Source organism: Bombina bombina, chromosome 1, assembly GCF_027579735.1.
Source record: "Bombina bombina isolate aBomBom1 chromosome 1, aBomBom1.pri, whole genome shotgun sequence".
NCBI classification, from domain to species: domain Eukaryota; kingdom Metazoa; phylum Chordata; class Amphibia; order Anura; family Bombinatoridae; genus Bombina; species Bombina bombina.
The window spans coordinates 1,353,350,994-1,353,378,778 of NC_069499.1; the positions used below are offsets into that span (position 1 = coordinate 1,353,350,994).

General features: G+C 41.6%; 1 protein-coding gene across 1 annotated transcript in view; it reads left to right on the plus strand.

Annotated features, from left to right (window-relative positions):
* ENTREP3 (endosomal transmembrane epsin interactor 3) overlaps positions 1-27,785 on the plus strand; it is a 186,791-nt gene that overhangs the window by 85,736 nt on the left and 73,270 nt on the right. Inside the window, exons 10-11 of the mRNA XM_053703354.1 lie at positions 13,053-13,118; positions 14,017-14,258. Coding sequence (XP_053559329.1) covers positions 13,053-13,118; positions 14,017-14,258 — 308 coding nt within the window. The remainder of the gene's footprint in view (positions 1-13,052; positions 13,119-14,016; positions 14,259-27,785) is intronic.

The window sequence follows — 27,785 nt, forward strand, 5'->3', positions numbered from 1 at the left end:
CTGGGGTTATTTAGCTCCTCTCAGCAGAAATAGGACTATTGCACCTTAAGTGGGTGAGAGTCTGTAACAGAGGACGATTCTCAGGCCCAAAGGTGACCATTCAACCCTTCATTGGATTTAATTTGCTTTCATTAACCAAAGTGTATAGATTATACAGGTGGCCCTCGGTTTACGCCAGTTCAATTTGCGCCGTTTCAGAATAACAACCTTTTTCTCCAACATTGGTGTGTCCGGTCCACGGCGTCATCCTTACTTGTGGGAATATCTCTTCCCCAACAGGAAATGGCAAAGAGTCCCAGCAAAGCTGGCCATATAGTCCCTCCTAGGCTCCGCCCACCCCAGTCATTCTCTTTGCCGTTGCACAGGCAACATCTCCACGGAGATGGTTAAGAGTTTTTTGGTGTTTAAATGTAGTTTTTTATTCTTCTATCAAGTGTTTTTTATTTTAAAATAGTGCTGGTATGTACTATTTACTCTGAAACAGAAAAGGATGAAGATTTCTGTTTGTGAGAGGAAGATGATTTTAGCAGACAGTAACTAAAATCGATTGCTGTTTCCACATAGGACTGTTGAGATGAAGTAACTTCAGTTGGGGGAAACAGTTAGCAGACTTTTCTGCTTAAGGTATGACTAGCCATATTTCTAACAAGACCATGTAATGCTGGAAGGCTGTCATTTCCCCTCATGGGGACCGGTAAGCCATTTTCTTAGTCAAACAAACAGAATAAAGGGCTTAATATGGGCTATAAAACTGGTAAACACTTTTATGGGCTAAATCGATTGCTTTATTTGGGCATTTTATTCATGTTTATGCTGATAATTCACATTTATAAACTTGGGGAACGTTTATTAAACGGCAGGCACTATGTTAGACACCTTTTCCAGTCAGGGGGCCTTCCTAGTTGTAGGCTGAGCCTCATTTTCGCGCCATTACTGCGCAGTTGTTTTTTGAGAGCAGGACATGCAGATGCATGTGTGAGGATCTGAAAGTTGCTGGAAAAGTTTCTAGAAGGCGTCACTTGGTAATCGTATTCCCCTCTGGGCTTGGTTAGGTCTCAGCAAAGGCTATAGCTGGGACTGTATAGGGGTTAAATTTGTAAACGGCTCAGGTTCCGTTATTTTAAGGGTTAAAGCTCTGAAATTTGGTGTGCAATACTCTTAATGCTTTAAGACACTGTGGTGAAATTTTGGTAATTTTTGAACAATTCCTTCATACTTTTTCATATAGTCAGTAATAAAGTGTTTTCTGTTTAAAATTTAAAGAGACAGTAACGGTTTTGTTTTAAAACGTTTTTTGTGCTTTATTGACAAGTTTAAGCCTGTTTAACATGTCTGTGCCTTCGGATAAGCTATTTTCTATATGTATGAAAGCCAATGTGTCTCCCCATTTAAATTTGTGTGATAATTGTGCCATAGCGTCCAAACAAAGTAAGGACAGTACTGCCACAGATAATGAAATTGCCCAAGATGATTCCTCAGATGAGGGGAGTAAACATGATACTACATCATCTCCTACTGTGTCTACACCAGTTTTGCCCACGCAGGAGGCCCCTAGTACATCTAGCGCGCCAATGCTTATTACCATGCAACAATTAACGGCTGTAATGGATAACTCCATAGCAAATATTTTATCCAAAATGCCTACATATCAGAGAAAGCGCGATTGCTCTGTTTTAAACACTGAAGAGCAGGAGGGCGCTGATGATAATTGTTCTGTCATACCCTCACACCAATCTGAAGTGGCCATGAGGGAGGTTTTGTCAGATGGGGAAATTTCAGATTCAGGAAAAATTTCTCAACAAGCTGAACCTGATGTTGTGACATTTAAATTTAAATTAGAACATCTCCGCGCACTGCTTAAGGAGGTGTTATCTACTCTGGATGATTGTGACAACTTGGTCATTCCAGAGAAATTATGCAAGATGGACAAGTTCCTAGAGGTTCCGATGCACCCCGACGCTTTTCCTATACCCAAGCGGGTGGCGGACATAGTGAATAAGGAGTGGGAAAAGCCCGGCATACCTTTTGTTCCCCCCCCCTATATTTAAGAAATTATTTCCTATGGTCGACCCCAGAAAGGACTTATGGCAGACAGTCCCTAAGGTCGAGGGGGCAGTTTCTACTCTAAACAAACGCACTACTATTCCTATCGAGGATAGTTGTGCTTTCAAAGATCATATGGATAAAAAATTGGAGGGTTTGCTTAAAAAGATTTTTGTACAGCAAGGTTACCTTCTACAACCCATTTCGTGCATTGTTCCTGTCACTACAGCAGCGTGGTTCTGGTTCGAGGAACTAGAAAACTCGCTTAGTAGAGAGACTCCATATGAGGAGGTTATGGACAGAGTTCACGCACTTAAGTTGGCTAACTCTTTTATTTCTTTCATGTAATTAGCAAGAGTCCATGAGCTAGTGACGTATGGGACATACACTCCCACCAGGAGGGGCAAAGTTTCCGAAACCTCAAAATGCCCACAAATACACCCCTCACCACACCCACAATTCAGTTTTACAAACTTTGCCTCCGATGGAGGTGGTGAAGTAAGTTTGTGCTAGATTCTACGTTGATATGCGCTCCGCAGCAAGTTGGAGCCCGGTTTTCCTCTCAGCGTGCAGTGAATGTCAGAGGGATGTGAGGAGAGTATTGCCTATTTGAATGCAGTGATCTACTTCTACGGGGTCTATTTCATAGGTTCTCTGTTATCGGTCGTAGAGATTCATCTCTTACCTCCCTTTTCAGATCGACGATATACTCTTATATATACCATTACCTCTGCTGATTCTCGTTTCAGTACTGGTTTGGCTTTCTACAAACATGTAGATGAGTGTCCTGGGGTAAGTAAATCTTATTTTCTGTGACACTCTAAGCTATGGTTGGGCACTTTATTTATAAAGTTCTAAATATATGTATTCAAACATTTATTTGCCTTGACTCAGAATGTTCAACATTCCTTATTTTTCAGACAGTCAGTTTCATATTTGGGATAATGCATTTGAATTAATCATTTTTTCTTACCTTCAAAAATTTGACTCTTTTTTCCCTGTGGGCTGTTAGGCTCGCGGGGGCTAAAAATGCTTCATTTTATTGCGTCATTCTTGGCGCGGACTTTTTTGGTGCAAAAAGTCTTTTACGTTTCCGGCGTCATACGTGTCGCCGGAAGTTGCGTCATTTTTTTACGTTATTTTGCGCCAAAAATGTCGGCGTTCCGGATGTGGCGTCATTTTTGGCGCCAAAAGCATTTAGGCGCCAAATAATGTGGGCGTCTTATTTGGCGCTAAAAAATAAGGGCGTCGCTTTTGTCTCCACATTATTTAAGTCTTATTTTTCATTGCTTCTGGTTGCTAGAAGCTTGTTCTTTGGCATTTTTTCCCATTCCTGAAACTGTCATTTAAGGAATTTGATCAATTTTGCTTTATATGTTGTTTTTTTCTCTTACATATTGCAAGATGTCTCACGTTGCATCTGAGTCAGAAGATACTACTGGAAAATCGCTGTCTAGTGCTGGATCTACCAAAGCTAAGTGTATCTGCTGTAAACTTTTGGTAGCTATTCCTCCGGCTGTTGTTTGTATTAATTGTCATGACAAACTTGTTAATGCAGATAATATTTCCTTTAGTAAAGTACCATTGTCTGTTGCAGTTCCTTCAACATCTAAGGTGCAGAATGTTCCTGATAACATAAGGAGATTTTGTTTCTGAATCCATAAAGAAGGCTATGTCTGTTATTTCTCCTTCTAGTAAACGTAAAAAATCTTTTAAAACTTCTCTCCCTACAGATGAATTTTTAAATGAACATCATCATTCTGATTCTGATGACTCTTCTGGTTCAGAGGATTCTGTCTCAGAAATTGATGCTGATAAATCTTCATATTTATTTAAAATGGAATTTATTCGTTCTTTACTTAAAGAAGTATTAATTGCTTTAGAAATAGAGGATTCTGGTTCTCTTGATACTAATTCTAAACGTTTAGATAAGGTATTTAAATCTCCTGTGGTTATTCCAGAAGTTTTTCCTGTTCCTAATGCTATTTCTGCAGTAATTTCCAAAGAATGGGATAAATTGGGTAATTCATTTACTCCTTCTAAACATTTTAAGCAATTATATCCTGTGCCGTCTGACAGATTAGAATTTTGGGACAAAATCCCTAAAGTTGATGGGGCTATTTCTACCCTTGCTAAACGTACTACTATTCCTACGTCAGATGGTACTTCGTTTAAGGATCCTTTAGATAGGAAAATTGAATCCTTTCTAAGAAAAGCTTATCTGTGTTCAGGTAATCTTCTTAGACCTGCTATATCATTGGCTGATGTTGCTGCAGCTTCAACTTTTTGGTTGGAAACTTTAGCGCAACAAGTAACAAATCATGATTCTCATGATATTATTATTCTTCTTCAGCATGCTAATAATTTTATCTGTGATGCCATTTTTGATATTATCAGAGTTGATGTCAGGTTTATGTCTCTAGCTATTTTAGCTAGAAGAGCTTTATGGCTTAAGACTTGGAATGCTGATATGGCTTCTAAATCAACTCTACTTTCCATTTCTTTCCAGGGTAACAAATTATTTGGTTCTCAGTTGGATTCTATTATCTCAACTGTTACTGGTGGGAAAGGAACTTTTTTACCACAGGATAAAAAATCTAAAGGTAAAAACAGGGCTAATAATCGTTTTCGTTCCTTTCGTTTCAACAAAGAACAAAAGCCTGATCCTTCATCCTCAGGAGCAGTTTCAGTTTGGAAACCATCTCCAGTCTGGAATAAATCCAAGCCTGCAAGAAAGGCAAAGCCTGCTTCTAAGTCCACATGAAGGTGCGGCCCTCATTCCAGCTCAGCTGGTAGGGGGCAGGTTACGTTTTTTCAAAGGAATTTGGATCAATTCTGTTCACAATCTTTGGATTCAGAACATTGTTTCAGAAGGGTACAGAATTGGTTTCAAGATGAGACCTCCTGCAAAGAGATTTTTTCTTTCCCGTGTCCCAGTAAATCCAGTGAAAGCTCAAGCATTTCTGAATTGTGTTTCAGATCTAGAGTTGGCTGGAGTAATTATGCCAGTTCCAGTTCCGGAACAGGGGATGGGGTTTTATTCAAATCTCTTCATTGTACCAAAGAAGGAGAATTCCTTCAGACCAGTTCTGGATCTAAAAATATTGAATCATTATGTAAGGATACCAACGTTCAAGATGGTAACTGTAAGGACTATCTTGCCTTTTGTTCAGCAAGGGAATTATATGTCCACAATAGATTTACAGGATGCATATCTGCATATTCCGATTCATCCAGATCATTATCAGTTCCTGAGATTCTCTTTTCTGGACAAGCATTACCAGTTTGTGGCTCTACCGTTTGGCCTAGCTACAGCTCCAAGAATTTTTACAAAGGTTCTCGGTGCCCTTCTGTCTGTAATCAGAGAACAGGGTATTGTGGTATTTCCTTATTTGGACGATATCTTGGTACTTGCTCAGTCTTTACATTTAGCAGAATCTCATACGAATCGACTTGTGTTGTTTCTTCAAGATCATGGTTGGAGGATCAATTTACCAAAAAGTTCTTTGATTCCTCAGACAAGGGTAACCTTTCTGGGTTTCCAGATAGATTCAGTGTCCATGACTCTGTCTTTAACAGACAAGAGACGTCTAAAATTGATTACAGCTTGTCGAAACCTTCAGTCACAATCATTCCCTTCGGTAGCCTTATGCATGGAAATTCTAGGGCTTATGACTGCTGCATCGGACGCGATCCCCTTTGCTCGTTTTCACATGCGACCTCTTCAGCTCTGTATGCTGAATCAATGGTGCAAGGATTACACAAAGATATCTCAATTAATATCTTTAAAACCGATTGTTCGACACTCTCTAACGTGGTGGACAGATCACCATCGTTTAATTCAGGGGGCTTCTTTTGTGCTTCCGACCTGGACTGTAATTTCAACAGATGCAAGTCTCACAGGTTGGGGAGCTGTGTGGGGATCTCTGACGGCACAAGGAGTTTGGGAATCTCAGGAGGTGAGATTACCGATCAATATTTTGGAACTCCGTGCAATTTTCAGAGCTCTTCAGTTTTGGCCTCTTCTGAAGAGAGAATCGTTCATTTGTTTTCAGACAGACAATGTCACAACTGTGGCATACATCAATCATCAAGGAGGGACTCACAGTCCTCTGGCTATGAAAGAAGTATCTCGAATTTTGGTTTGGGCGGAATCCAGCTCCTGTCTAATCTCTGCGGTTCATATCCCAGGTATAGACAATTGGGAAGCGGATTATCTCAGTCGCCAAACGTTGCATCCGGGCGAATGGTCTCTTCACCCAGAGGTATTTCTTCAGATTGTTCAAATGTGGGAACTTCCAGAAATAGATCTGATGGCGTCTCATCTAAACAAGAAACTTCCCAGGTATCTGTCCAGATCCCGGGATCCTCAGGCGGAGGCAGTGGATGCATTATCACTTCCTTGGAAGTATCATCCTGCCTATATCTTTCCGCCTCTAGTTCTTCTTCCAAGAGTAATCTCCAAGATTCTGAAGGAATGCTCGTTTGTTCTGCTGGTAGCTCCGGCATGGCCTCACAGGTTTTGGTATGCGGATCTTGTCCGGATGGCCTCTTGCCAACCGTGGACTCTTCCGTTAAGACCAGACCTTCTGTCTCAAGGTCCTTTTTTCCATCAGGATCTGAAATCCTTAAATTTAAAGGTATGGAGATTGAACGCTTGATTCTTGGTCAAAGAGGTTTCTCTGACTCTGTGATTAATACTATGTTACAGGCTCGTAAATCTGTATCTAGAGAGATATATTATAGAGTCTGGAAGACTTATATTTCTTGGTGTCTTTTTCATCATTTTTCTTGGCATTCTTTTAGAATACCGAGAATATTACAGTTTCTTCAGGATGGTTTAGATAAGGGTTTGTCCGCAAGTTCCTTGAAAGGACAAATCTCTGCTCTTTCTGTTCTTTTTCACAGAAAGATTGCTATTTTTCCTGATATTCATTGTTTTGTACAAGCTTTGGTTCGTATAAAACCTGTCATTAAGTCAATTTCTCCTCCTTGGAGTTTGAATTTGGTTCTGGGGGCTCTTCAAGCTCCTCCATTTGAACCTATGCATTCATTGGACATTAAATTACTTTCTTGGAAAGTTTTGTTCCTTTTGGCCATCTCTTCTGCCAGAAGAGTTTCTGAATTATCTGCTCTTTCTTGTGAGTCTCCTTTTCTGATTTTTCATCAGGATAAGGCGGTGTTGCGAACTTCTTTTGAATTTTTACCTAAAGTTGTGAATTCCAACAACATTAGTAGAGAAATTGTGGTTCCTTCATTATGTCCTTATCCTAAGAATTCTAAGGAGAAATCGTTGCATTCTTTGGATGTTGTTAGAGCTTTGAAATATTATGTTGAAGCTACTAAATCTTTCCGAAAGACTTCTAGTCTATTTGTTATCTTTTCCGGTTCTAGAAAAGGCCAGAAAGCTTCTGCCATTTATTTGGCATCTTGGTTGAAATCTTTAATTCATCTTGCCTATGTTGAGTCGGGTAAAACTCCGCCTCAGAGGATTACAGCTCATTCTACTAGGTCAGTTTCTACTTCCTGGGCGTTTAGGAACGAAGCTTCGGTTGATCAGATTTGCAAAGCAGCAACTTGGTCCTCTTTGCATACTTTTACTAAATTCTACCATTTTGATGTATTTTCTTCTTCTGAAGCAGTTTTTGGTAGAAAAGTACTTCAGGCAGCGGTTTCAGTTTGAATCTTCTGCTTATGTTTTTCATTAAACTTTATTTTGGGTGTGGATTATTTTCAGCAGGAATTGGCTGTCTTTATTTTATCCCTCCCTCTCTAGTGACTCTTGTGTGGAAAGATCCACATCTTGGGTAATCATTATCCCATACGTCACTAGCTCATGGACTCTTGCTAATTACATGAAAGAAAACATAATTTATGTAAGAACTTACCTGATAAATTCATTTCTTTCATATTAGCAAGAGTCCATGAGGCCCGCCCTTTTTTTGTGGTGGTTATGATTTTGTATAAAGCACAATTATTCCAATTCCTTATTTTATATGCTTTCGCACTTTTTTATCACCCCACTTCTTGGCTATTCGTTAAACTGAATTGTGGGTGTGGTGAGGGGTGTATTTGTGGGCATTTTGAGGTTTGGGAAACTTTGCCCCTCCTGGTGGGAGTGTATGTCCCATACGTCACTAGCTCATGGACTCTTGCTAATATGAAAGAAATGAATTTATCAGGTAAGTTCTTACATAAATTATGTTTTTAGATGCCGCTTTGCAATTAGCTAGATTAGCGGCGAAAAATTCAGGGTTTGCAATCGTGGCGCGCAGAGCGCTTTGGCTAAAGTCTTGGTCAGCGGATGTGTCATCCAAGACAAAATTGCTTAACATCCCTTTCAAAGGTAAAACTCTATTTGGACCAGAATTGAAAGAGATTATTTCAGACATCACTGGGGGAAAGGGCCACGCCCTTCCACAAGATAGGCCTTTCAAGGCCAAGAATAAGTCTAATTTTCGTTCCTTTCGCAATTTCAGGAACGGACCGGCCTCTAATTCTGCATCCTCTAAGCAAGAGGGTAATGCCTCACAACCCAAACCAGCGTGGAAACCGATGCAAGGCTGGAACAAGGGTAAGCAGGCCAAGAAGCCTGCTGCTGCTAACAAAACAGCATGAAGGAGTAGCCCCCGATCCGGGACCGGATCTAGTAGGGGGCAGACTCTCTCTCTTTGCTCAGGCTTGGGCAAGAGATGTTCAGGATCCCTGGGCGCTAGAAATAGTTTCTCAGGGTTATCTCCTGGAATTCAGGGAACTACCCCCAAGGGGAAGGTTCCACATGTCTCACTTATCCTCAAACCAAATAAAGAGACAGGCGTTCTTACATTGTGTAGAAGACCTGTTAAAGATGGGAGTGATACACCCAGTTCCAATAAAAGAACAAGGAATGGGATTTTATTCCAATCTGTTCGTAGTTCCCAAAAAAGAGGGAACTTTCAGACCAATTTTGGATTTGAAGATCCTAAACAAATTTCTCAGGGTACCATCGTTCAAGATGGAAACCATTCGAACGATTCTACCCACTATCCAGGAAGGTCAATTTATGACTACCGTGGATCTAAAGGATGCGTACCTACATATTCCTATCCACAAAGAACATCATCAGTTCCTAAGGTTCGCCTTTTTGGACAAACATTACCAGTTTGTGGCCCTCCCATTCGGGTTAGCCACTGCTCAAAGGATTTTCACAAAGGTACTAGGGTCCCTTCTAGCGGTTCTAAGACCGAGGGGCATTGCAGTAGTACCTTACTTAGACGACATTCTAATACAAGCGTCGTCCCTGTCAAAAGCAAAGGCTCATACAGACATCGTTCTGGCCTTTCTCAGATCACACGGATGGAAGGTGAACATAGAAAAAAGTTCTCTGTCTCCGTCAACAAGAGTTCCCTTCTTGGGAACAATAATAGATTCCTTAGAAATGAGGATTTTTCTGACAGAGGTCAGAAAGTCAAAACTTCTAAGCACTTGTCAAGTTCTTCATTCTGTTCCACGTCCTTCCATAGCGCAGTGCATGGAAGTAGTAGGGTTGATGGTTGCAGCAATGGACATAGTTCCTTTTGCACGAATTCATCTAAGACCATTACAACTGTGCATGCTCAAACAGTGGAATGGGGACTATACAGACTTGTCTCCAATGATTCAAGTAGATCAGAAGACCAGAGATTCACTCCGTTGGTGGCTGACCCTGGACCATCTATCCCAGGGAATGAGCTTCCGCAGACCAGAGAGGGTCATTGTCACGACCGACGCCAGTCTAGTGGGCTGGGGCGCGGTCTGGGAATCCCTGAAAGCTCAGGGTCTATGGTCTCGGGAAGAGTCTCTTCTCCCGATAAACATTCTGGAACTGAGAGCGATATTCAATGCTCTCAGGGCTTGGCCTCAACTAGCAAAGGCCAGATTCATAAGATTCCAATCAGACAACATGACGACCGTTGCGTATATCAATCATCAGGGGGGAACAAGGAGTTCCCTGGCGATGAAAGAAGTGACCAAAATAATTCAATGGGCGGAGGATCACTCCTGCCACCTGTCTGCGATCCACATCCCAGGTGTGGAAAACTGGGAGGCGGATTATCTGAGTCGTCAGACATTCCATCCGGGGGAGTGGGAACTCCACCCGGAGATCTTTGCCCAAATAACTCAATTATGGGGCATTCCAGACATGGATCTGATGGCGTCTCGTCAGAACTTCAAGGTTCCTTGCTACAGGTCCAGATCCAGGGATCCCAAGGCGACTCTAGTAGATGCACTAGTAGCACCTTGGACCTTCAACCTAGCTTATGTATTTCCACCGTTTCCTCTCATTCCCAGGCTGGTAGCCAGGATCAATCAGGAGAGGGCCTCGGTGATCTTGATAGCTCCTGCGTGGCCACGCAGGTTTTGGTATGCAGACCTGGTGAATATGTCATCGGTTCCACCATGGAAGCTACCTTTGAGACAGGACCTTCTTGTTCAGGGTCCATTCGAACATCCAAATCTGGTCTCCCTCCAGCTGACGGCTTGGAGATTGAACGCTTGATTCTATCGAAGCGTGGGTTTTCAGATTCTGTGATAGATACTCTGGTTCAGGCCAGAAAACCGGTAACTAGAAAGATTTACCATAAAATATGGAAAAGATATATCTGTTGGTGTGAATCCAAAGGATTCCCATGGAATAAGATAAAAATTCCTAAGATTCTCTCCTTTCTACAAGAAGGTTTGGAGAAAGGATTATCTGCAAGTTCTCTAAAGGGACAGATCTCTGCTTTATCTGTCTTACTACACAAAAGACTGGCAGCTGTGCCAGATGTTCAAGCATTTGTTCAGGCTCTGGTTAGGATCAAGCCTGTTTACAGACCTTTGACTCCTCCCTGGAGTCTAAATCTAGTTCTTTCAGTTCTTCAAGGGGTTCTGTTTGAACCTTTACATTCCATAGATATTAAGTTACTATCTTGGAAAGTTTTGTTTTTGGTTGCTATTTCTTCTGCTAGAAGAGTTTCAGAGTTATCTGCTCTGCAGTGTTCTCCGCCCTATCTGGTGTTCCATGCAGATAAGGTGGTTTTGCGTACTAAGCCTGGTTTTCTTCCAAAGGTTGTTTCTAACAAAAATATTAACCAGGAGATAGTTGTACCTTCTTTATGTCCGAATCCAGTTTCAAAGAAGGAACGTTTGTTACACAATTTGGACGTAGTCCGTGCTCTAAAATTCTATTTAGAGGCTACAAAAGATTTCAGACAAACATCTTCTTTGTTTGTTGTCTATTCTGGTAAAAGGAGAGGTCAAAAAGCGACTTCTACCTCTCTTTCCTTTTGGCTTAAAAGCATCATCCGATTGGCTTATGAGACTGCCGGACGGCAGCCTCCTGAAAGAATCACAGCTCACTCCACTAGGGCTGTGGCTTCCACATGGGCCTTCAAGAACGAGGCTTCTGTTGACCAGATATGTAAGGCAGCGACTTGGTCTTCACTGCACACTTTTGCCAAATTTTACAAATTTGATACTTTTGCTTCTTCGGAGGCTATTTTTGGGAGAAAGGTTTTGCAAGCCGTGGTGCCTTCCGTTTAGGTAACCTGATTTGCTCCCTCCCTTCATCCGTGTCCTAAAGCTTTGGTATTGGTTCCCACAAGTAAGGATGACGCCGTGGACCGGACACACCAATGTTGGAGAAAACAGAATTTATGCTTACCTGATAAATTACTTTCTCCAACGGTGTGTCCGGTCCACGGCCCGCCCTGGTTTTTTAATCAGGTCTGATGAATTATTTTCTCTAACTACAGTCACCACGGTACCATATGGTTTCTCCTATATATTTCCTCCTGTCCGTCGGTCGAATGACTGGGGTGGGCGGAGCCTAGGAGGGACTATATGGCCAGCTTTGCTGGGACTCTTTGCCATTTCCTGTTGGGGAAGAGATATTCCCACAAGTAAGGATGACGCCGTGGACCGGACACACCGTTGGAGAAAGTAATTTATCAGGTAAGCATAAATTCTGTTTTTTCAGTCATGTGACTGCTATTGAAAAGCTTTGGAAAGCAGTGCACTAATTTAAAATAGCCAGTAGGTGGAGCTGTCCGCTTGTTTTGCAGCAAAGTTGTGCAACTTAACAGACTGAAATTGATCTGTGTACACAGAGCAGACCAGACCTATCGAGCAACAAGCTCTAGCAGCCACTTCCCTATTATCTTCCTGTCCAGCTGCTTGAGGTGAGGGTGCCTAACTGCTTATTAATCACTGCAGATTGAAATGCATAGAATAGGAGCAGACCCAATATTATCTAACATGCTAACAATGCAGAGAACTGATTGCAGAAAAATGCAAGTAGAAAAATGTTTTTGTTCATTAAACTTAGTTTGATGATGATGCAGTCTGTTGTGTGATTATTTAATTAGGTGCTGATCTATATTATTAGGTTTATAATGCTGTTTAGCATTTAAAGTCTTCATTTCAAAGCTTTAAAAATAATGTATTAGAACCTAACCCTGGCTTAAACTGAGGGCTACCTGTATACATATAAATACAGTGTGTGTATGTGTGTGTATGTATGTATGTATGTATGTGTATATATATATATATATATATATATATATATATATTTTTTTTATTTTTTTTTTTAATTGTGAGGGAGGGTGGAAGTCTTGATGAGTTCCCACACTTTTTTTGTTAGACTTGAACCATGCACACACACACACATATATATATGTGTGTGTGTGTATATAATGAGCAATATGAAGAGTTAATAAATTGGAACAAAAAGGATAGATTATGGACTTTAAAAGGTAACAGATATGTTAGTATATTTTTTAACGAAGGGATGGAGGCAAAAATCGTAGATTTACTTCTTTGTGCCAAACATACCTAGCAATAATGTTAAAGAAATTGATGGATTAACAATAAAATCTCACGCTGATGTCTTCCATTCACTGTTCTACCTCAATGTTAAGTAAATAATGTACCCTCTGCACTTTATATTAGGTCTCCCTATTGTTCTACTTCATTTATAATGTTTATCCTTTCTTTTATGACTTATTCAGATCTTCATAATGATGATTACACCAAAGGTCTGGGAGACGATGTGTCCCTCTCCTCCATTGATACAGGTCAGGAAATACTATGCTTTGTACACGGTTTAAGACAACCAAAAACCAGGCATAACTAGCCAATCAAAAGACAGCATTTTTTGTCCAATAAGTAGCATATGTAACACTACTGTTGCATGTTGGGTTGTGTTATGGACCTAGAATGCATTGCTGGGAATGTTAGTAAACATGATGTTGGTAAACAGTGGCCGGCTGACAGTGTGTGAAGTGTAGTTAAGCATCAAGACCCTGGAAAAAAAACTGCAAATTAATGCATTATATACAAATTTTTTTGACTGGCCAGCCTGGTAGTCTGCAGACTAAAGGCCAAATTGGTTCCTCCAAATAAGGCAAATGATGGGTGGAATTTGGCTATTAAAAAATAATTGCAGGAAAAAAGAAGGGATGTTAACTTGTTTTTTTTTTTCTACAGCAACAAATGTTTTTATTTAATTCTAGGGTATTTTATTTTGTATTTCTTCTCTTTAATTTTATATTTGTCATCTGCTAATTCTGCATGTTATAAACTCTTATCTCTATCTTTATTATCTTCATTGTAGTAAAAATATATATAAATTCCCTAGGGCATACCCAAATTGCCATCATAATATGATTATATACTGTATACCAACATTTTTTTATTGCTAGTGGTGCATAGGTGTAAAAATTGTGGCCTTAGGACTACTGAATGGGCTTTAAGTTTTATTCTCCAAGGGGAATAGAAGACCTTTGGATTTATTTCCCTTTAAAATATAATATAAAAATGTGTAAATGTTGCCGCCTTTATAACTCAAAATACAACTTATTGGTTTTATTTAACCTAGTTTACATTTATTGCCAGTCCGAGATAAATCATAGAAGTTCTGAACCTAAACCAAGGCTATCCTGTTTGTCTTATTCTCGTTAACTTTTGTTCCAGCTGTTTACGCGGCGGCTTCTCTGTATAGACGCTCTACCATGGACTCTCCTCCACTACACCGCACAAGCTCTGCAGGGAAAAGCAGGTTTAATGCAACCCGGAGAGCAGTGCAAAGACTTTCAAAGAGTGGGGCCCTATCTCTGGGTGATCTGAAGTCTGGACGCAGCACCAGAGTACTAGTGTCTAGGTTCCTAAATAGATCACGAAGGAGCATGAAAGAGGGAACAGAAAATGGCAAGCAGGTGAGAATGAGCTAATTCTTAAATGACTGGCATGATTATTTGTCCAAACATGATAGTGTCGGTTTACCTACAAAATTGCCAAACCACACATTCCATATAATTGGTCCATATAAAATCTCCCTATTATTTCTATCACACCATATTTTCTACAGCTATAATTCTTCTGAGTGCTCAATATAACTTCCCTGTACAATCGATCCAGTTATTTCACATATTTCTATAATGTCTTATCTTTCTTCATAGAAACAACCCTAGAACAATTTATGTTGCCCAGTATGGCATCATCCTGTAATGTTTCTATTTGCTTAAAGGACAGTCTAGTAAAAAATAAACTTTCATGATTCAGATAGTGTATGTCATTTTAACCAACTTTCCAATTTACTTTTATCATCAATTTTGCTTTGTTCCCTTGGTATTCATAGTTGAAAGCTAAACCTAGGAAGGCTCATATGCTAATTTCTTAGCCTTTGAAGGCCACCTCTTATCTGAATGCATTTTGGTATTTTGTCACACCTAGAGGGTGTTAGTTCATGTTTGCCCTATTGATAAAAATCATGCTCATGCCTGTGTAGTTACCTAGGAATCAGCACTGATTGGCTGAAATGCATGTCTGTCAACAGAAATAAGGGGGCAGTCTGCAGAGGCTTAGATACAAGCTAATCACAGAGGTAAAAAGTATATTAATATAATTGTTGGTTATGCAAAACTGGGGAATGGGTAATAAAGGAATTATCTACCTTTTTAACAATAAAAATTCTGGTGTAGACTGTCCCTTTAATAGAGCCTTGCCATATAATACCACCTATTGCCTAGACTAGAGATTGACCTCAGAGACCAGCTGTTAATATGGACAGTCTTCGATATCTTGAACATATTTAGATTGGATTCATTTCATTGCATCTGTTTTTTTTTTCTAATTTTGCTATACACACCAGAGGTTATAAATTGACCCAGCAGGTTTTTTTTTGTTATTTCAAAGATTTCTATTTGAATAAGTCCCTTGCTGACTTGCTATAATTAAGACCTATAAACACATTTATAGCAAGTATACATTTGTAACATGGTAAGAAAAGAAACCCATTTTGTATTTTATATCTGCATCTTGCTGATATTTAGGTTTTTAAGTTCTGTCTATAGGAGGTTTATAGGTGACACAACTTTAAAGTTGCCTGAATTTGACACTCTATTGGTAACTTGGTTTGCAAGTTACATACACCTAGATTACGAGTTTTGTGTTAGGAGGGGTGCGGTGCTAACGAGCAGTTTAAGCTCACCGCTCACTTGCAGACAGCGCTGGTATTACGGGTTTTTACAAACCCGGTGTTAAACGCAAAAAAGTGAGCGAAGAGCAAAATTTTGCTCCACATCTCACCTCAATACCAGAGCTGCTTACGTTAGCGGTGAGCTGGTAAAACGTGCTTGTGCACGATTTCCCCATAGAAATCAATGGGGGAGAGCCGGCTGAAAAAAAAACTTAACACCTGCAAAAAAGCAGCGTTAAGCTTCTAATGCAGCCCCATTGATTCCTATGGGGAAATACATTTTATGTCTACACCTAACACCCTAACATGAACCCCGAGTCTAAACACCCCTAATCTTACACTTATTAACCCCTAATCTGCCGCCCCCGACATCGCCGACACCTGCATTATATTATTAACCCCTAATCTGCCGCTCCGGACACCGCCGCCACCTACATTATACTTATGAACCCCTAATCTGCTGCCCCCAACATCGCCGAACCCTACATTATATTTATTAACCCCTAATCTTCTGCCCCCAATGTCGCTGCAACCTAACTACATTTATTAACCCCTAATCTGCCGCCCCCAACGTCGCCACCACTATAATAAACATATTAACCCCTAAACCTAAGTCTAACCCTAACCCCCCTAACTTAAATATAATTTAAATAAATATAAATAAAATTACTACAATTAACTAAATTATTCCTATTTATAACTAAATACTTACCTATAAAATAAACCCTAAGATAGCTACAATATAACTAATAGTTACATTGTATCTAGCTTAGGGTTTATTTCTCCAACATTGGTGTGTCCGGTCCACGGCGTCATCCTTACTTGTGGGAATATCTCTTCCCCAACAGGAAATGGCAAAGCTGGCCATATAGTCCCTCCTAGGCTCCGCCCACCCCAGTCATTCTCTTTGCCGTTGCACAGGCAACATCTCCACGGAGATGGTTAAGAGTATGTGGTGTTTAGTTGTAGTTTTTTTATTCTACTATCAAGAGTTTGTTATTTTAAAATAGTGCTGGTATGTACTATTTACTCTGAAACAGAAAAAGATGAAGATTTCTGTTTGTGAGAGGAAGATGATTTTAGCAGACAGTAACTAAAATCGATTGCTGTTTCCACATAGGACTGTTGAGATGAAGTAACTTCAGTTGGGGGAAACAGTTAGCAGACTTTTCTGCTTAAGGTATGACTAGCCATATTTCTAACAAGACTGTGTAATGCTGGAAGGCTGTCATTTCCCCTCATGGGGACCGGTAAGCCATTTTCTTAGTCTCAAACAGAATAAAGGGCTTAATATGGGCTATAAAACTGGTAGACACTTTTATGGGCTAAATCGATTGCTTTATTTGGACATTTTATACATGTTTATGCTGATAATTCACACTTATAAACTTGGGGAACGTTTTTTAACATCAGGCACTATGTTAGACACCTTTTCCAGTCAGGAAGGGCCTTCCCAGTTGTAGGCTGAGCCTCATTTTCTCGCCTTTACTGCGCAGTTGTTTTTGAGTACAAGACATGCAGATGCATGTGTGAGGACCTGAGAGTAGTTGGAAAAGTTCCTAGAAGGCGTCATTTGGTATCGTATTCCCCTCTGGGCTTGGTAAAGTCACAGCAAAGGCTGTAGCTGGACTGTATAGGAGTTAAATCTGTAACCGGCTCCGGTTTCGTTATTTTAAGGGTTAAAGCTCTGAAAACTGGTGTGCAATACTTTTAATGCTTTAAGACACTGTGGTGAAATTTTGGTAAATTTTGAACAATTCCTTCATATATTTTCACATATTCAGTAATAAAGTGTGCTCTGTTTAAAATTTAAAGAGACAGTAACGGTTTTGTTTTAAAACGGTTTTTGTGCTTTATTGACAAGTTTAAGCCTGTTTAACATGTCTGTGCCTTCAGATAAGCTATGTTCTATATGTATGAAAGCCAATGTGTCTCCCCCTTCAAAATTGTGTGATAATTGTGCCATAGCGTCCAAACAAAGTAAGGACAGTACTGCCACAAATAATGAAATTGCCCAAGATGATTCCTCAGATGAAAGGAGTAGACATGGTTCTACATCATCTCCTTCTGTGTCTACGCCAGTTTTGCCCACGCAGGAGGCCCCTAGTACTTCTAGCGCGCCAATGCTTATTACCATGCAACAATTGACGGCTGTAATGGATAACTCCATAGCAAATATTTTAGCCAAAATGCCTGCATATCAGAGAAAGCGTGATTGCTCTGTTTTAAACACTGAAGAGCAGGAGGGCGCTGATGATAATTGTTCTGTCATACCCTCACACCAATCTGAAGGGGCCATGAGGGAGGTTTTGTCAGATGGGGAAATTTCAGATTCAGAAAAAATTTCTCAACAGGCTGAACCTGATGTTGTGAAATTTAAATTTAAATTAGAACATCTCTGCGCACTGCTTAAGGAGGTGTTATCTACTCTGGATGATTGTGACAACTTGGTCATTCCAGAAATATTATGCAAGATGGACAAGTTCCTAGAGGTTCCGGTGCACCCTGACGCTTTTCCTATACCCAAGCGTGTGGCGGACATAGTGAATAAGGAGTGGGAGAAGCCCGGCATACCTTTTGTTTCCCTTCCTATATTTAAGAAATTATTTCCTATGGTCGACCCCAGAAAGGACTTATGGCAGACAGTCCCTAAGGTCGAGGGGGCAGTTTCTACTCTAAACAAGCGCACTACTATTCCTATCAAAGATAGTTGTGCTTTCAAAGATCCTATGGATAAAAAATTGGAAGGTTTGCTTAAAAAGATTTTTGTACAGCAAGGTTACCTTCTACAACCCATTTCGTGCATCGTTCCTGTCACTACAGCAGCGTGGTTCTGGTTCGAGGAACTAGAAAAGTCGCTCAGTAGAGAGACTCCATAGGAGGAGGTTATGGACAGAGTTCACGCACTTAAGTTGGCTAACTCTTTTATTTTAGATGCCGCTTTGCAATTAGCTAGATTAGCGGCGAAAAATTCAGGGTTTGCAATTGTGGCGCGCAGAGCGCTTTGGCTAAAGTCTTGGTCAGCGGATGTATCATCCAAGACAAAATTGCTTAACATCCCCTTCAAGGGTAAAACTCTCTTTGGACCAGAATTGAAAGAGATTATCTCAGACATCACTGGGGGAAAGGGCCACGCCCTCCCACAAGATAGGCCTTTCAAGGCCAAGAATAAGTCTAATTTTCGTTCCTTTCGTAATTTCAGGAACGGACCGGCCTCTAATTCTGCATCCTCTAAGCAAGAGGGTAATGCCTCACAGTCCAAACCAGCCTGGAAACCGATGCAAGGCTGGAACAAGGGTAAGCAGACCAAGAAGCCTGCTACCGCTAACAAAACAGCATGAAGGAGTAGCCCCTGATCTGGGACCGGATCTAGTGGGGGGCAGACTCTCTCTCTTTGCTCAGGCTTGGGCAAGAGATGTTCAGGATCCCTGGACGCTAGAAATAGTTTCTCAGGGTTATCTTCTGGAATTCAAGGAACTACCTCCAAGGGGAAGGTTCCACATGTCTCACTTATCCTCAAACCAAATAAAGAGACAGGCGTTCTTACATTGTGTAGAAGACCTGCTAAAGATGGGAGTGATACACCCAGTTCCAAAGACGGAACAAGGAATGGGATTTTACTCAAATCTGTTCGTAGTTCCCAAAAAAGAAGGAACCTTCAGACCAATTCTGGATTTAAAGATCCTAAAAAATTTCTCAGGGTACCATCGTTCAAAATGGAAACCATTCGAACGATTCTACCCACTATCCAGGAAGGTCAATTTATGACTACTGTGGATCTAAAGGATGCGTACCTACATATTCCTATCCACAAAGAACATCATCAGTTCCTAAGGTTCGCCTTTCTGGACAAACATTACCAGTTTGTGGCCCTCCCATTCGGATTAGCCACTGCTCCAAGGATTTTCACAAAGGTACTCGGGTCCCTTCTAGCGGTTCTAAGACCGAGGGGCATTGCAGTAGTACCATACTTGGACGACATTCTAATACAAGCGTCGTCCCTTTCAAAAGCAAAGGCTCATACAGACATCGTTCTGGCCTTTCTCAGATCTCACGGATGGAAGGTGAACATAGAAAAAAGTTCTCTGTCTCCAATAATAGATTCCTTAGAAATGAGGATCTTTCTGACAGATGTCAGAAAGTCAAAACTTCTAAGCGCTTGTCAAGTTCTTCATTCTGTTCCACGTCCTTCCATAGCTCAGTGCATGGAAGTAGTAGGGTTGATGGTTGCAGCAATGGACATAGTTCCTTTTGCGCAAATTCATCTAAGACCATTACAACTGTGCATGCTGAAACAGTGGAATGGGGACTATACAGATTTTTCTCCAGTGATTCAAGTAGATCAGAAGACCAGAGATTCACTCCGTTGGTGGATATCCCTGGACCACCTATCCCAGGGAATGAGCTTCCGCAGACCAGAGTGGGTCATTGTCACGACCGACGCCAGTCTAGTGGGCTGGGGTGCGGTCTGGGAATCCCTGAAAGCTCAGGGACTATGGTCTCGGGAAGAGTCTCTTCTCCCGATAAACATTCTGGAACTAAGAGCGATATTCAATGCTCTCAGGGCTTGGCCTCAGCTTGCAAAGGCCAGATTCATAAGATTCCAATCAGACAACATGACGACTGTTGCGTATATCAATCATCAGGGGGGAACAAGGAGTTCCCTGGCGATGAAAGAAGTAACCAAAATAATACAATGGGCGGAGAATCACTCCTGCCATCTATCTGCGATCCACATCCCAGGTGTGGAAAACTGGGAAGCGGATTATCTGAGTCGTCAGACATTCCATCCGGGGGAGTGGGAACTCCACCCGGAGATTTTTGCCCAGTTGACTCAATTATGGGGCATTCCAGACATGGATCTGATGGCGTCTCGTCAGAACTTCAAGGTTCCTTGCTACGGGTCCAGATCCAGGGATCCCAAGGCGACTTTAGTGGATGCACTAGTAGCGCCTTGGACCTTCAACCTAGCTTATGTGTTCCCACCGTTTCCTCTCATTCCCAGGCTGGTAGCCAGGATCAAACAGGAGAGGGTCTCGGTGATCTTGATAGCTCCTGCGTGGCCACGCAGGACTTGGTATGCAGACCTGGTGAATATGTCATCGGTTCCACCATGGAAGCTACCTTTGAGACAGGACCTTCTTGTTCAGGGTCCATTCGAACATCCAAATCTGGTCTCCCTCCAGCTGACGGCTTGGAGATTGAACGCTTGATTCTATCAAAGCGTGGGTTTTCAGATTCGGTGATTGATACTCTGGTTCAGGCCAGAAAACCGGTAACTAGAAAGATTTACCATAAAATATGGAAAAGATATATCTGCTGGTGTGAATCCAAGGGATTCCCTTGGAATAAGGTAAAAATTCCTAAGATTCTTTCCTTTCTGCAAGAAGGTTTGGATAAAGGATTATCTGCGAGTTCTCTAAAGGGACAGATTTCTGCTTTATCTGTCTTACTACACAAACGACTGGCAGCTATGTCAGATGTTCAAGCATTTGTTCAGGCTCTGGTTAGGATCAAGCCTGTTTACAGACCTTTGACTCCTCCCTGGAGTTTAAATCTAGTTCTTTCAGTTCTTCAAGGGGTTCCGTTTGAACCTTTACATTCCATAGATATTAAGTTGTTATCTTGGAAAGTTTTGTGTTTGGTTGCTATTTCTTCTGCTAGAAGAGTTTCAGAGTTATCTGCTCTGCAGTGTTCTCCGCCCTATCTGGTGTTCCATGCAGATAAGGTGGTTTTGCGTACTAAGCCTGGTTTCCTTCCAAAGGTTGTTTCTAACAAAAATATTAACCAGGAGATAGTTGTACCTTCTTTGTGTCCGAATCCAGTTTCAAAGAAGGAACGTTTGTTCCACAATTTGGACATAGTCCGTGCTCTAAAATTCTATTTAGAAGCTACAAAAGATTTCAGACAAACATCTTCTCTGTTTGTCGTCTATTCTGGTAAAAGGAGAGGTCAAAAAGCGACTTCTTACCTCTCTTTCCTTTTGGCTTAAAAGCATCATCCGATTGGCTTACGAGACTGCCAGACGGCAGCCTCCTGAAAGAATCACAGCTCACTCCACTAGGGCTGTGGCTTCCACATGGGCCTTCAAGAACGAGGCTTCTGTTGATCAGATATGTAAGGCAGCGACTTGGTCTTCACTGCACACTTTTGCCAAATTTTACAAATTTGATACTTTTGCTTCTTCGTAGGCTATTTTTGGGAGAAAGGTTTTGCAAGCCGTGGTGCCTTCCGTTTAGGTAACCTGATTTGCTCCCTCCCTTCATCCATGTCCTAAAGCTTTGGTATTGGTTCCCACAAGTAAGGATGACGCCGTGGACCGGACACACCAATGTTGGAGAAAACAGAATTTATGCTTACCTGATAAATTACTTTCTCCAACGGTGTGTCCGGTCCACGGCCCGCCCTGGTTTTTTTAATCAGGTCTGATGAATTATTTTCTCTAACTACAGTCACCACGGTACCATATGGTTTCTCCTATATTTTTCCTCCTGTCCGTCGGTCGAATGACTGGGGTGGGCGGAGCCTAGGAGGGACTATATGGCCAGCTTTGCTGGGACTCTTTGCCATTTCCTGTTGGGGAAGAGATATTCCCACAAGTAAGGATGGCGCCGTGGACCGGACACACCGTTGGAGAAAGTAATTTTTCAGGTAAGCATAAATTCTGTTTTTTATTATACAGGCAACTTTGTATTTATTTTAACTAGGTAGAATAGTTATTAACTATTTAATAACTACCTAGTTAAAATAAATACAAAGTTACCTGTAAAATAAAACCTAACCTAAGTTACAATTACACCTAACACTATACTATAATTAAATAAATTACCTAAACTAAATACAATTAATTACAATTAAATACAATTATCTAAGTACGGAAAAAAAACCCCCACTAAATTACAGAAAATAATAAAATAATTACAAGATTTTTAAACTAATTACACCTACTCTAATAAAAAAGCCCTACCCTACACTAAATTACAAATAGCCCTTAAAAGGGCCTTTTGCGGGGCATTGCCCCAAAGTAATCAGGTCTTTTACCTGTAAAAATTTTTTACAAATACCCCCCCCCAACATTAAAACCCACCACCCACACAACCAACCCTACTCTAAAACCCACCCAATCCCCCCTTAAAAAAACCTAACACTAACCCCCTGAAGATCACCCTACCATGAGATGTCTTCACCCAACCAAATTATATTTAAGTTAGGGGGGTTAGGGTTAGACTTAGGTTTAGGGGTTAATAACTTTATTATAGTGGCGACGACGTTGGGGGCGGCAGATTAGGGGTTAATAATTAACTAGTGTTTGTGATGCAGGAGTGAGGCAGTTTAGGGGTTAATATATTTATTATAGTGGTGGCGATGTCCGGTTTGGCAGATTAGGGGTTAAAATATTTATTTTAGTGTTTGCGATGTGGGGGGGGCCTCGGTTTAGGGGTTAATAGGTAGTTTATGGGTGTTAGTGTACTTTTTAGCACTTTAGTTAAGAGTTCTATGCTACGGCGTTGTAGTGTAAAACTCTTAACTACTGACTTTAAAATGTGGTATCAGTCTTGACAGGAGAGGGTCTACCGCTCACTTTTTGTCAGACTCGTAATACAGGCGCTATGCAAGTCCCATTGAAAAAAGAGGAAACGCAATTGACGTAAGTGGATTTGCGGTATTTCCGAGTCTGGCCAAAAAAGTGAGAGGTGAGCCTGTCATTTCAAGACTCGTAATACCAACGGGCGTTAAAAAACAGCGTTGGGACCTCTTTAAGCCTAACGTAATCTAGGGGATTGTTTTTGAATAACCACAAATGACTTGCAATTACAGAATAGATGTCTTTAAGATTTTACTCCAAGTCGGCTACATTACAAGAATTTGCATAAAGCGGCATTAAAGTTATAATTAAACTTCCATGACTCAGATAGAGCAGAGCTTCTTAAATTTTTTTCCCCCTGGTACCCCCTTTTTACATTGGAAATTTTGTTATGACCCCCATTATTATAATATAGTCCAAAACAAACTCCTTGTCAGACGGATATACATTTTATTTTTCTTTACATAAATATAACATATAAGTGAGAGGATTATTAGCAAAAATAAGTCAATTCAATGTTTATGGCCACTGCTAATCACTAAAAGTTATACTCGTTGTGTGTAACAATGAGCAATACCCACGCATTGTACGTAATTTGAACACAATGTTCCCTATAATTTCTTATATATAGATGGCAAGAGTCCATGAGCTAGTGACGTATGGGATATACATTCCTACCAGGAAGGGGCAAAGTTTCCCAAACCTCAAATGCCTATAAATACACCTCCCACCTCACTCATACCTCAGTTTTACAAACTTTGCCTCCTTTGGAGGTCGTGAAGCATGATGTGCTTAATTTCTTCGGTGAAAGGCGCTTCTAAGCATATTGAAGCCCAGTTCCTCTTTAAGTACAGTGTTTGTCTGAAGGATGTGAAGGGAGTATTGCCTGATGATACCATGTTTTCGCCTATGGAAAATTTATTCATAAGGCTCTCTGTAAATCGGTCACAGAGATTCATCTGCTGCCTCCCTTTATAGATCGACAATATACTCTTGTACCATTACCTCTGCTGATGTGTTTTAGTACTGGTTTTAGCTGTCTGCTATATGTGGATGGGTATCTTACACTGTAATTATATATACTTTCTTTTACAAGATATGACATCCTTACTTGTGGGATTTAACCTCCTGCTAGCAGGAAGTGGCAAAGAGCACCACAGCAGAGCTGTATATATATAGCTCCTCCCTTCCCTCCTCTCCAGTCATTCTCTTTGCCTGTGTTAGTGATAGGAAGAGGTAAAGTGAGGTGTTAATTTAGATTCCTCAATCAAGAAGTTTTTTATTTTAAAATGGTGCCAGTGAGTACTATTTTTTTTTTCATAATAAGTTTTTATTAATAAATAGGGTACATAAACCAAAAAACAACACAAATAGCATTTGACATAAATCGAAATGAGGTTACACGCAGTCAAGTAAAGGAGGAATGAGTTACATTCAGGAACAGTGCATCTAGGATAAAACTCATAAACACAATAAAGATATTGCCCAATGCGTGCCGAACATATCTGTTGTGATGTTTTGGTCATTCTAAGGAACCATTAAAGTTTTATATTTTAATTAAAGTATCGCAGTGTATGCCATACTTAAGATGTCTGACAGTCATGTGCGGAAACTAATAGGTGTTCATAATAAACATGTATGATAGGTGGAGTGCGAGGTTCTACTCTGTATATCCTCACATGAAAGGGGGGTGGGGGGGGAGAGGAAAGGGAAGGAATCAGAGGTGGGAGGGGGGGGAGAATTTATGTCTCGGTATCTCAGCTCAGTAACAGCGGGGCACATCTCCTAGGGCGACCAGGGACCCAGCCAGAGCAGGCCAACAATGGCCAAGGGAAGGGGGAGTTACGTAGCCAATTTAAGGAGTGTTTCCCAAGGTTCCCATATCTGACTAAAGATAGCAGATTGGTTGTGTATGCGGAAGACATAGTCTTCCATTGATTTGATGTAGTGCAAATGGTCAACCACTGCTTGCCATCGTGGGGGCTGTTGTTTATTCCAGTTTCTGGCTATCAGCATCTTTACAGATGTCAGCAGGTAGGCCAACAGATATCTCTTATACTTCGGAATCTTTTTTATCCCTATATGCAGAAGGGCTAGGCTCGGGGCATCAGGTGTCGGGAGCTCCAGCGCTGCGCAAATCGCAGAGGTCTTAGACCAGAGCGGTCTCAGTCGATCGCACGACCACCACACATGTAGTGGTGTGCCGATCTCGCCACATTCTCTCCAACACAGGGGAGAGTGGCTAGGGTATATAGTGCGAAGCTTGGTCGGCACCAGGTGCCATCTTGTAATGATCTTGAAGTAAAGTTCGTATAGAGTGACACAATGGAGAGCAGCTTTGGTTAGTTGTATAGCCCTAGACCAGTCCAACGGAGTGAAGGTCAAACCCAATTCAGTTTCCCAGGAGATCATATGCCTTGTCTTTACAAGGGTAGGGAGCCCTAGAAGAGATTGGTAGTGAGCAGTCAGGGGTTTGTACAGTTGTTGGTTAGTTTTCCATCTTATCTCCCAGATGGTGGGGGCCCTGATCTTGTCAGTCAGGAATCCCCAAGCCTTCATAAGGGATCTGAGTCTCGTGAGGTCAAAGTCTAGCTGACGAGGGATGCCAAATCTGGCTATCATATCTTGGTTTGTGAGGAGGTTTTCATTCTGGTAAAAGTCACCCAGGGAGGCAATCTCATGGGTCCTCCAGAGAGCTAGCTTGACATTAGGTAGTTCCCGTAGGAGTGACAAGACAGGATGAATGGGGGACGGATGCGGGGCTATCAACTGGTTGTGTCTCAATTGGAACCAAGTTGTTTGGCAACCTTTGATAAGCTGGTTTGAGACTGGTATTCGAGCAGCTAAATGTTGGGGGACCCATAGTAGGTCTGAAAGATCTATGTATGCCGGGAGGGAAGCTTGTTCTAGTTCCCTCCACCTAGTAGGAGGTAAGGTAGGCCCCCACGCTGAGACATGCGTAAGCATGGCCGCCTGGTGATAAAGCTGAACGTTAGGTAGGCCCAGTCCACCTCTGGTTACTGGGGCCTGCAACGTGGCTGCCGCTACTCTCGGTCTCTTGCCTTCCCAAACATATGAGTTGAATAAGGTTTGGAAACCGCGTAAGATCCGTTCTGGGACTGGGATGGGGATGCACCTCATAATGTAGGTTAATTTGGGGAGGATCATCATTTTAAGGGCAGCTATTCTGCCCATCCATGAGATTTCCTCGTATTTCTTAGACTTCAGCTTAGGGTCTAACCTCTTTAGTAGAGTCGCATAATTCTCCTGTATCACTGTGTCCTTTACATGGGACAGAAATATCCCTAGGTGTCTGATACCGATCGTAGACCACTTAAATGAATAAGACCTCCTGAGATGTCTCTGTTCCTTCTCCCCAACAAATATCGTGTAGGCCTCTGTTTTAGCGACATTAATTTTGTAGTTTGATATTTTGCCAAAGGCATCAATAATTTCAAGGAGAGGGGGCAAAGAATCTAGCAGGTTTGTTAAGAAGAGGGTGAGATCATCGGCGAAAAGCGCTACCTTCTGTAGGGTATCATGTATCTGAAGGCCTTGGACTCCTATATTTTCCCTAATTGCCTCTGCTAGCGGCTCCATAACTAGGGCGAAAAGAAGCGGGGACAGGGGGCACCCCTGCCTGGTCCCATTGCTGATGGGAAATTTAGGCGAACAAAAACCCAATCCCTTAACCACCGCCGTCGGGCAGGCGTAGAGGGCTGCGACAGCAGTCTGGAACACTCTGGGGAGCCCAAAACGCTCCATAGTGCAGAACATGTATTCCCACCTCACCCTGTCAAACGCTTTTTCTGCGTCCAGGGACAGGGTGAGGAGGGGCAATTCCATATCAGCCGCTTCCATAAATATATTTAGGAGTCTACGGGTGTTATCAGTACCTTGCCTGCCCTGGATAAATCCCACTTGGTCCAAATGGATAAGTGAGGGTAGATGTTTTCCAAGTCTAGTTGCCAAGACTTTGGCATAGACCTTGAAGTCCACGTTAATTAGCGAAATTGGCCTGTAGCTCTCGCAAAGCGAGGGATCTTTCCCTTCTTTGGGAATGGTCAGAATGCTAGCCTCCAGGTATTCGGGAAGGAAAGTTCCAGTTTCTGCAACTTCCTGGTAGAGGCGTAGTAGAACAGGGGATAAGAGGTGGACAAGATTCCGGTAGAATAGACCCGTAAACCCATCGGGGCCAGGTGCTTTATGAGGCTTCAAAGCGAGGATAGCCGCCTTTACTTCCTCTATGTCAAACGGGGCAAGTAGATCATCAACTGATTCTACATTCAAAGAAGGGAGGTTTAATTTTGCCAGGAACTGTTGGATAGCCAGTCTGTCTACCTCAGTCTCTGAGGATTCATTTTTTAAGTTGTATAGGGAGGTGTAATAGGCAGCAAATGCCTTCCCTATGGCTTTTGGAGAACGAACTACGCCCGCAGGTGTGGTTATCCGGGGGATTCTAGCTTGAACCGCGCGGTCTCTAAGTTTACGGGCAAGTAACCTGTCAGCTCTATTCCCTTTGTAGAAATATAACTGTTTAAGTCTCACTAGATTGGCTTGGACCCGAAGCTGCTCTCTCTTGTTGATTTGCTCTCTAATGGAACCTATCTGTTCAGCTAGGGTAGGCAAAGGAGCATTTTTGTTACTCAATTCGGTTTGCCTCAATTCAGCATATAATTT